Here is a 10,964-nt window from a genome sequence, read left to right as displayed (position 1 = left end):
CAGAGAGGTCATCTTGAAGAATATTTTCTTGTTTGAAGTACCTTGCTTCTAGAATAAGAGCCCAATTCTTCCTTTTCTCCTGAACTATCCTCCAATCCAACTTAGTGATCAAAGCTTCATTGAAGATTTTTAAGTTTTTAAAACCAAGACCCCCCATCTTTTAGGAATTGAAACATCACTCCAAGATCTGAAATAAATGCCTTTGTCATTATTCTTGTTCCACCAATACCTCATTTGAGTTGCTTCTAATTGGTTTATGATCTGTTGAGGAAGGATAAAACACCCCATCTGAAATTGAGCCATAGAGTTTGTAACTGAGTGGATTTGAGAACTTCTTCCTGATTGATTAACCATCCCAGCTTTCCATTGTTGTATTCTTTTTTGCATCTTCTCTGTTGCTGAAGCATTTTGTTTTTTTCCTGCCTATGAAGAGATTTATTCCCAAATACTTCTCATCTAAAGGCATAATGTTCATTCCCATAGTATCACAGATATACTTCTTGGCATGTTCACTAAGTCTCTTACTGAAGTGCAGGCTTGATTTGCTGAGATTTACCATTTGGCCAGATACCTTGCAGAAGTTATGAATCGCTTTTTGAATATTATTTGTGGAAGATTTTTTGGCAGTATAAAACAAGATGCAGTCATCTGCAAAGAATAAATGTGAAACTGGAGGCCCATTTCTAGCTGGATATATGGGACAGAGTTCTTTTTCTCCACTTCTGTTTGGATCATTCTGTTGAAGCTTTCCATGCATATGATGAATATATATGAGGGTAAACTGTCTCCCTGTCTTAGACCTCTTTTTGGAATCATTGTTTCAATTGGAGAACCATTCATCAAGATAGGTATGAAAGCAGTTGAGATGCATTGATCCACCAGCTGACACCATTTTTCAGTAAAACCAAATCTTTGCAACAAAAAAATTTGATGAAGCTCCATTCCATCCTGTCAAATGCTTTTGACATGTCCAATTTTACAGCAAAAACACAATGGATAGCTCTGGTATTCTTCATTAGTGCACAATTCATGTGCAATGATTGTGTTATCCATAATGTTTCTGCCAGGAACATAAGGTGCTTGCCAGGGAGAGATGATTTTGTGGAGAATAGGTTTTAATCTATTTGTCATAATTTTTGATATGATTTTGTATGCAATATTGCACAGACTTATTGGTCTAAAGTCAGATGGGGTTTGGATGCAGTTTTCTTTGGTATGAGGGTTTGGAAGGTGTGATTCAGTTCTTTTAAAAGTTTACCATTTTTGAAAAATACCTGCACCATCTTGATAACATCACTTCCTAAAATTTCCCAGTTTTGCTGGTAGAACCCTGCTTGAAAGCCATCTGGCCCTGGAGCTGACCATGATTTTATCTGAAAGACATTCTTCTTGATCTCTTGCGAGTTTGGGGTTTCTATGAGCTTGAGGTTTTCTTCTTATGAGATGCAAGGTGTAATGAGGTTCATTATTTCTTCATTTTCTTCAGGTTTGGAGGTAGTAGTTATCTTTTGAAAGTGATCCAGGAGGATTTTTGAGATGTCTTCCCTTGTGTTCTTCCATTCTCCATTGGCATCTTTTAAAGAATGAATTTGGTTGCATCTTCTTCTATAGTTAGCTTGAGCATGGAATATTTTTGAGTTTCTGTCTTGATACTTTATAACATTCTCTATAGACTGTTGAAAAGCAATTTTGTTCTTAACTTCATAAAGATTTTTCAGCTGTTATTGGCATCTGTTGTGTTCAAGCATGTTAACTTGAGGTTGATTAATGATTTGTTGGAATTGAGCTTGAGTATTCTTGATCTTTCTGTCAGTGTCTCCATACTCCTTGACTCTCCAAACTTTTAATCCTCTCTTTGCTTCTCTTAGCTTATTTGTGAATTTAAAAGCTTCACTTCCCCTCCTGTTGCAGTTCCAACTTCTTTTAATCTCCTCTTTGCATGTGTTATTTGAAAGCCAATGCTCATAAAATCTGAAAGGCTTATTGAGATTTTCATTTTGAGGGTTGGTATTTAAAAGAATGGGAGCATGATCAGAGCCACATGGAATGAGGTTATTTAGAATTGCATTAGGAAAGATAGTCATCCAAGTAGATAGACATAGAGCTCTGTCTAATATGGTTCTTACTTATTGAATATGATCTCTTTGATTTGACCAAGTGAATGGACAGCCTGTGAAAGGTATGTCTATAAGGCCCAAATCAGTAATGGTATTGATGATAATTGGATGTGATTGGGTTGGATGGATTGAGTAACTATGTCTTTCATAGCTGTACAAAATAGAATTAAAATCCCCTATGATAACCCAGGGTAGGTTCATGTCATGAATAAACATCCATTGAACCTGTCTTTCATTGTCATAAGAAGAGCTATACAAACATGTAAGAAACCATTTGGCATTAGTTTCATTATTCTTTATTATGAGATTGACCATGTATTCTGAATTGTGTATAAACTCAAGATTAATTTCATCTTTCCATAAAAGAGCTAGGCCTCATACTCTGATTCTATCCTCATTGCACCATAAGTTAGGATATTTAATTTGCTTTAGTAAAAAGGTGGCTTTTTTGATAGTAGACTTAGTTTCAGATAGAAAGATGATGTCTGGGTTGTAGTTGAAAATACAGTTCTTCAAATGGTCTCTGGTTAGTTTGCTACCTTGGAATTTACCATGGAATTTCCTTGTCCTGCTTGAGAGCTTTGGTAGTTAGCAATGTGTCTGTCCCAGTCACCAGCTCCTTGCATACTTGGTTGTTGAGAGATTTCCATTTGTTTCTCATTCTCTTCCTCCTCTTCAATGGGTTCAATTACTTCATTTGATCTTGCTCTGGAGCTTTCTACTTCTCTAGTTCTTTTAAAACTCCTAATGCCACCCCTTCTGCTACTTTGTCCCCTTTCTTGAACTGAAAAAGAGGTGGAGTTATTGTCATCCTGAGCTTGTTCTGGGTACAAAGAATTGCAGTATTGTCCATCTTTTGGCCTAACAAATAGCACCATGTTTGCTCTTCTACTCTTGTTATTATTCTTTGGAGAGATTCTTGTTGGGGATTCATTGATATTCCAGTATTCATTTGTTGTCATGTTGTAAGGAATTTTGTCAAGGAACCTGAAGAGCTTTTGAGATAAATCCCTTACATCCTTAGCCTTGTTCTTGCAATCATCATTGTCATGGTCAATTATGAAACATGAAGGGCATAGCTGATGTGGCTGCTTTGGGTAGTAGAATGGAGTCCACTGAGTACAGTCTGTTGCATTCTGGCTTAAAACTCCACTGATAAGTGACTTAGTGATGTATATTTCAATGAGAGCTCCAATATCATTTGTATCCACTGGGTTTGCATCCTCTGTATCCAACTCCAAAACATTTCCAAGAATCAATCCCATTTCTCTAGCAACATACACATTAAGGAATTCCTGGGAAGATCTTTGAAGATTATCCAAAATTGTTGCTTGTCGAATGACATATCTCTGTAGTTCTGAGTTGGGTTCCATGGTTTAATGATCCACAAGAAACCATCCAAACACCATGGTGCCTCAGAAAGAACCCATCTCCATTCTTCTTTGGATTCAAACTTGACTGTGAATAGGTTTCTTCTTTTCTTCCTCAGTTCAACATTGTATACATTATCATAACGGTGCTTCCATTCTTCATCAGGGAGTGAGCTTTTCTTCCAATTTGATTTTGAATCTCGATAGCTCTATGAGATGGATCTTCCGAAGTTGCAGTAGATTCGAGAAAACTCTCTTGGACTGGGACAAACATCATTGAAACACTACCAAAGTCTTAAACAAGACAAGAAAATTCAGGTAACTTTAAAACCTGCGAGACATAAAGAAAGAGACCAGGTAAGAAAGGGTTGGGGAAGAGGAGAAAATATTCGTTTTTTGAAAAATTTAACCGCTAGAAATTAAAGTAACCGCATTCATAACGAGTAGCAGCCAAATTGGTAAGAAAACTGTTAGAAAACTAGACAAATCTTGACATGCAGAGCTAATTGAATTGCATTAATGGCTGAATCGGATGACTGAGTTGTTCGCCGAGTTGCAGAGCAAGAATCGGGTTGTTGGAGTTGCAATGACCACCATGAATGCCATTAAATATAGGAGGATGCCATTCTATGCAAGTTAATATATATAATTATGTTAGTGATATCGCCATTCATTGCATATACAAGTTGATATATACTATAATTATAATTATGTCAGTGATGTCACTGTGCTGAAACAAAGAGCAAAATAAAGTATGGATGAGCCTGAGAGATAAAAAGAGAAACAATTTTGGTTGTGTCCGGTCGGCCCTAGAATGCCTGCCTGAAATTGAGGCTGGGTTTGATAATGCTTTTATTTTTCAAAAAGCATTTTCAAAAAATACATATAGTAACTATTTTTCATATAAAAGCACTTCCCAAATTTCCCAACTTTTAAAAACTGGGGGAGAGGAGCTTTTAAAAAGCTCTAAAAGCATAAGCTTTAGTCGCACCTTATCTTAATGCATGATTTTCTTTTACATCCCTACTATATTATATAAATGACCAAAATTGCCCTTAAATATTTCATAATCAATTTCTTATTCTCCATATCATCATCTTTAAAGATTGTTATTTTAATTCTATGTCACACTCTTCAAAAAACATTATTTTCACTTTCAAATCATATTTTATATACCATTTTAATTAAAAATAAATAAATACATAAGAGCCAATGTTAAATAAATATTTGATTTTAGTATAATTTTGTTTTAATCCCAAATTACATATCTATAATAAAAAATAGTTGCTCAAAATATATATAAATATCTAATTATTTTTAAATCTTATAAAATAGAATAAAACTACTCCCCACGTCCTATTTTAGATGAAGGGTAAAGTGTTTTCACACATATTAAGAAAAAAGAAAAACACAATATATTTTCCGAATATACCCTTATTAATATCTCCTAAAATACTTAAATTTTTAATTTTAATTCTTAGATTTTAGTGTGGATTTGGAATCTAGTGGATTATTTAAAAATTTCATTTGAGAAATGGAGCTTAAATTATATTTTATTTTTATATATGATTCCAAAGCATGAAGGTTTGGGGAGAAAATATGACAACCTTCATGTAATTTGGGACTTGAAAAAAACCCTTCCCCTTCATTTAAAATAGGACGGGAGGAGTATATTAAAAAATTATGTCTATTTTTATCATTTGCTACAATTACAATAAGTGAACCTATATTTTACCAAACACAATTTGATCATTTTTTTTAATCAGCTTTAGCCTTTAGTATCCAGCTAACCAAACACTTAATTGCTTTTTTTACAAAATACAGCGCAACACAACATAGCAGAAAACCGCTTTTTCAAAAGCCACGGCATTACCAAACAAAGCCTGGACCTGAGTTTCAAACTTTTTCGTGTGCAAAAAGAGAACCAAGTAGTATATAGACATGGGTACGTACTGATAAACATTTGTGCTTGGTAGCTAGGTTTTGCGCTAAACTGATTTCCACTTTTCATTTTTCATCTACCTGAGTTAGTTTGGCTGACGCAGTTACGCTCCTGACAATATAATGGGCCAAACAACATTAAATGTTTTACTGCTTGACAATGAAAGAATCACACTCCTGATATTAAATGTTGAATGCTTTGTGCATTTTTGATATATTGATTTGTCTTATTACTAGTGTTTTTTCTTTTTAATTATCAGTTAGTGCTCAGCTGATAGTGATGCATCATCAGTCAGGCACTTGATATTTTTATATAATAATGTCAATTTTCTTTCTTTACCACGGAGAGAGTGGGAGATTATGGAGGTCTTAAGTTATGTTAATGGTGATGCCAATGATTCTGAAGTTCCTTTGCTCACGAACAACAACACTACAAATGGTCATGGAGTAGAGAAAAACACTAGTAGTAGTAGTGATTTTGTTGAAGGTGTGGTTGATTACAAAGGAGATAAAGTGTTTGATAGATCAAAATTTGGAGGATGGAAATCTGCTTCTTTCTTGACTCTAATTTCAGTTGCGGACGCATTTGTTTCCTATGGAATGATTATAAACCTCATCAGCTATCGTACTGGTCCTCTCCAGCAATAAACTCTTTCTGCAGCACAGAATATCAACATTTTGGTTGGAGTTACATGGATGGTTCCACTCTTCACTTCACTCTTCGTTGATTCTGTTCTTGGTCGATTCCGTACCATCTTATTCTCTTGTCTCATCTACATAATGGTAATTCTCACTAGTCATATCTCTCTTTAACTACTAATTAGCTTAGCCAGATTGATGAATCAGATCATTTACTTAAAAGTTTCTAACAAAATCTGAATGATTTTATAGAAAGGCTTCCTTAATTGGGGTCTTCTTGCAAGGACCAAGGGATGTTAATAACTTGTTTAAGAATATGTCCAGCTTTGAATTTTGAGAAAAATAAGAATGTTTTGATAGATGTTGGGCGTCATAGTTATAACTTGTGTATTCATCATGTTGTGCCAGGGATTCGGATTCTTAACATTATCAGTCCTGCATCCTTACTTAAAGCAAAGTGACTGCGTTAACAAAACCCTGTGCAATTCTCCATCTTCTTTCCAAGTTCTTTTCTTCTACATATCTTTGTATCTCGCCTCCGTTGGGGGTTCAGGATTTAGAGTATGTGCACGGGCATTTGGTGCTGACCAATTTGATGAGACCAATTCAGGCGAATGCAAATCCAAGAGCTCATTCTTTAATTGGTGGTGTTTTGCAGGTAGTATTGGGATTATCTTTTCTCACTTGATTTTGAACTGTATACAGGATAACATGAGTTGGGCAATAGCATTTGGCATTTCATGCATCGTCATGATGGTTGCATTAACTGTCTTCTTGCTCCGAATGCATACTTTTCGCTTCAATGTCAAACAAAATAATACAGACGCAATATTGGACATAATCCAAGTTTTTGTTGTTGCCGAAAAGAACTGGAGAAGCAAGCCTAGCATCGACCACGAGCAGGCAGTAGGAACTGCATATCATACTCCTTCCGGCTCTCATCAATTCAAGTAAGAAAGCAATTTCATGCTAAGTTATGTTAAAGGCTTGTTTCAACCAAGTGCAGAATCACGTGCAGGTTTTCTCTTTAACAAGTTTACAATGTGTGCAGGTTTCTAGACAAAGCGCTTATTGGTTTTTCGAAAAACCTCATACCGTGCAGTATTAGTCAGGTCGAAGACGCAAAGGTGCTATTACAGTTGGTTCCAATATGGATAACATGTTTGATCTATGTTGTTGTGTCTTCTCAAACAACGACTTTCTTCACTAGGCAAAGCATAACCCTGGACAGATCCATAGGACCAAATTTCCAAATACCAGCTGCCTCAATTTACATCTTTACGACCTTATCTGTTGTCTTCTTCGGACCAATCTACGATTGTCTCTTCATTCCACTTGTTCGAGTTGTTACCGGAAATCCCAATGGCATAACCACACTTCAAAGGATAGGTTGTGGTATTTTCTTTTCTACAACATCTATGGTGGTTGCAGCTGTAATTGAGAAGAAAAGGCTGCAAGCAGCTCTAAATTTCGGGTTGATAGACAATCCGAATGCAACCATTCCAATGAGTGTGCTGTGGTTGGTTCCTCAATATGCCTTGTCCGGTTTCGAGTCTGTTTTTACCTTGATTGGTTTGCAAGAATTTTTCTATGATCAATCTCCAAAAGGGTTGACAAGTTTAGGTCTCTCACTTTTTACAGCATGTACGGCATAGGTAGCTTTCTTAGTGGCATTCTCATCACTGTCATTGAGAGGGTGACCTGCGGCAATGGTTCATATGGCTGGTTTGCAAACAACCTCAACCAGGCTCATCTTGATTACGTTTGTTGGCTTCTTGCTGGGCTTAGTACACTACAATTGAACCCTGATTTTGGGCATACCAAAATCTTTCAAGGCATACAAAACAATAGTCCCATCTTGGGTGACCTTATAAGAGGTACCCTATGGGTAGTTCAATTACCTATATACCCTTAATATAAAAATTTAAAATCAGTTTTCTAATCAAAATCAATTTCCCTTAACATCTCTTCTTCTTCTTCCTCCTCTAGCCGAACTCTTCCCCCTCCTGCGAAAAAAAAAAATCATCATCGTGACTAATTGTCGATTCGTAAAAATTTGATCGTCGATTAAACTCAACCACATAATGACTCGTACAAAGAAAACTAGGGATTAGGCAAACCAAATCGTCTTCTAATCCATCAATCGAAGAAGAAGAACCAATTGAAGATGAAGGTGTAGAAACTGAAAATCAACCACCAATTGAACCAACTGCATCTCCAACTCCGGAAATAAGGATAAGAAAGTAAGTTTTACAAACCCAATCTCCTATTTGTTGTTTTTCATCGATTAAATGACGGTTACAGTGTTGGGTTCGGCTCAAAATTGAGTTGCATTTTTAGCCGAATTGTTCATCACAAAAGCTTCCTGTAAGTGTATATGAACAATTCGGCTTAAAATTTCATGAAATTTCAAGCCGAACCTAGTCACAGATAGAGATGCATAGGGGTTCGGCATATTCGATAATCATAATATGTGCCGAACCTAGCAGATTTATGAGGTTCGGCTATTACGATATTCTCAATATGTGTCGAACCAATAACAATATTTTAACCCAAAAAATAACAAATTGATGTTCATACGATTTTCGAAATATAAGCCGAACCAGTAATTATTATTTTTCTGGGCTATTCAGGATGTTGTTCGGCTCATAGATGTGAGCCGAACCGTTCATCAATTGGTAGATTCGTCTCATAGATGTGAGCCGAACCTCAACATGTTTCGCCGAACCATGATCAAAAAAATCATCTAAACAACCTTTTATAATTCTGAAAATTATCTTAATCACTAAACAAAATATTTAATCACTAATCAATATTACTAACACTAATCGTAAAGGGAAGATTTGCCATTAAAAAAAATTGGGTTAAGGGGTAATATGATTTTGCTATTTCACAATCTTTTTTGTCTTCATGTGGTATGCCTTGAAAGATTTTGGTATGCCCAAAATCAGGGTTCCTACAATTGGTTACTTTCATATATTTTTCAAATTCTTACCTCTATAGGAGGGGAACTTAACTTCAAAGTGAGATCTATGCGTGTACAATGATTTTAAACTTTCTTAATAATGTATCTCAAGTGAAGCTTAAACTTTGCTTATAATTCTACAGATTTCACCTTGTATTCTCAAATTTACTTGCTCAGTGGTAAAATTAGATGCGAGCGAGCAGAACAAATTTTATGGTAAAAACAAAGTCTGATTAATACAAGTATTACCTAATGTCTGTTGACAAATGATAACATTCCAAGAAAAATAGAAAATAAAAAGTACATACCTTACAGCCATCCATCACGGTGTTGTTGTACTGTACTCCGTACAATTGGAATCAAGGAACCCATGTATTGTAAATCTGGTTGCTAATGAACGCAGTAGCTAAGAACTAAACTGAGATTATTTCATTAATTGAAAGAGATAAGAGTTCTTAGAGCAACTGCAATGGACGATCAAACCTATAACTATGGTCTAGAGATGAGACACAGTGGGACGGAGTAAAGACTAAAAACTGGACCAAAACCAAATTCTGGACTATATTTGGTCTGGGACCAAGACCAAAACTATATATAGTCGAGCGAACGTATAGTCACCGTTTGTCATCAGGCGTGTATATAAACTACGCTTCACATGAAGCGCATGTATAGTCACCGCCCCATAAACAGGCTCATGTATAGTCACCGCCCCATATGCAGGATCATGTATAGTCACCGCCCCATAAAGAGGCTCATGTATAGTCACCGCCCCATTCAGGCTCCACAAACAAGCGGAGATTATACACCCGCTCGACTAAATATACTCCCCTACCTTAGCGTGACACTCCAGACTAAACTCAAATTTGGTCGTTCGTTTTGATATTTGATCTTTGATTATGGTCGTACCACTGTGGTTGCTCTTACACATTAAATAGAAGTATCAACCCTAACTCTAACGGCCAGATAATGGACACACGTCACTATCTGGGAGGTTACTAGACACCCAATCAGCTAATAGCTTATTACACCCAATCATATAACTGATAATGCACCTCTGACAATACTAGAGGCGGACCGATATGGAGGATAAATATAAGACTACGAAATTGCGTTCCCCTGAACAATATCCTTGTCCTCAAGGATAAAATTTGGATAGCGAGACTTGATAGTTGAGAGGTCTTCCCAAGTAGCATCCTCTGGGTAAGAGTTTGTCCACTGGACCAAAAGTTGTCTGACTAAACCTCTTCCCAATGAGAACTGTTCTGGATTTGAGTACTGCCTTAGGTATCATAATCACCTCACTTTCATGATAAACAATGAGACAAGTAAGAGAAGGAATGTGTTGCTTACCAATGTGCTTCTTAAGCCGGGAGACATGGAAAACTGGATATATTCTAGCATGAGAAGGTAACTGAAGTTTGTAATCCACCCATCCTAATACTTGGAATGACCCATAATACTTGACAGAAATCTTGAAGTTCTTTCTCAGTGACAGTAAAGCTTTCCTGTAAGTAAACCAAATCACCCACATCAAGAGTTCTTTTTGTTCTACATTTATCAGCAAAAAAATTCATTCTTTCTTGTGCCTTGTGAAGTGATTCCTTGAGAATATCAAGAATGGTATCTATTTCCTTTAAGTATGTCTCCACAGCAGCCACAGAAGTTGTTGCAGTAGAAGGGAATGCCATGTGGGGAGGGAGATAGCCATAAAGAGCTTGGAAAGGAGACATCTTAATACTAGTATGATAACTAGTATTATACCACCATTCATCTAGGGGAAGCCATTGACACCATCTGCTAGGTTTGTGGCAAGTGAGGCATCTTAAGTAAGTTTATAATCAAGAATTCACCCTCTCAGATTGACCATCAGTCTGAGGGAGATAAGTTGTACGGAGGTTTAAGGTGGTCCCCATGGACTTAAATAAATTTTGC

At 36.3% G+C, this 10,964-nt stretch overlaps 1 protein-coding gene across 2 annotated transcripts; it reads left to right on the top strand.

Moving 5' to 3' along the window:
* The first annotated feature begins 5,786 nt into the window (after positions 1-5,786).
* LOC113306778 (protein NRT1/ PTR FAMILY 5.10-like) lies at positions 5,787-7,804 on the top strand. 2 transcript variants are annotated; one of them, XM_026555694.1, is made up of 3 exons: positions 5,787-6,211; positions 6,773-7,017; positions 7,119-7,804. In XM_026555694.1, exons 1-3 carry the CDS (start codon positions 6,125-6,127, stop codon positions 7,720-7,722), a joined length of 936 nt encoding a protein of 311 aa, XP_026411479.1. In that variant the 5' UTR covers positions 5,787-6,124; the 3' UTR covers positions 7,723-7,804. The 2 variants fall into 2 exon arrangements, with proteins under 2 accessions (XP_026411479.1, XP_026411478.1); XM_026555693.1 differs by having other exon boundaries at positions 6,476-7,017.
* Positions 7,805-10,964: the final 3,160 nt, after the last annotated feature.

Source organism: Papaver somniferum, chromosome 8 (assembly GCF_003573695.1).
Source record: "Papaver somniferum cultivar HN1 chromosome 8, ASM357369v1, whole genome shotgun sequence".
Taxonomy (NCBI): domain Eukaryota; kingdom Viridiplantae; phylum Streptophyta; class Magnoliopsida; order Ranunculales; family Papaveraceae; genus Papaver; species Papaver somniferum.
This window is presented reverse-complemented; position numbering and strand designations above follow the sequence as displayed.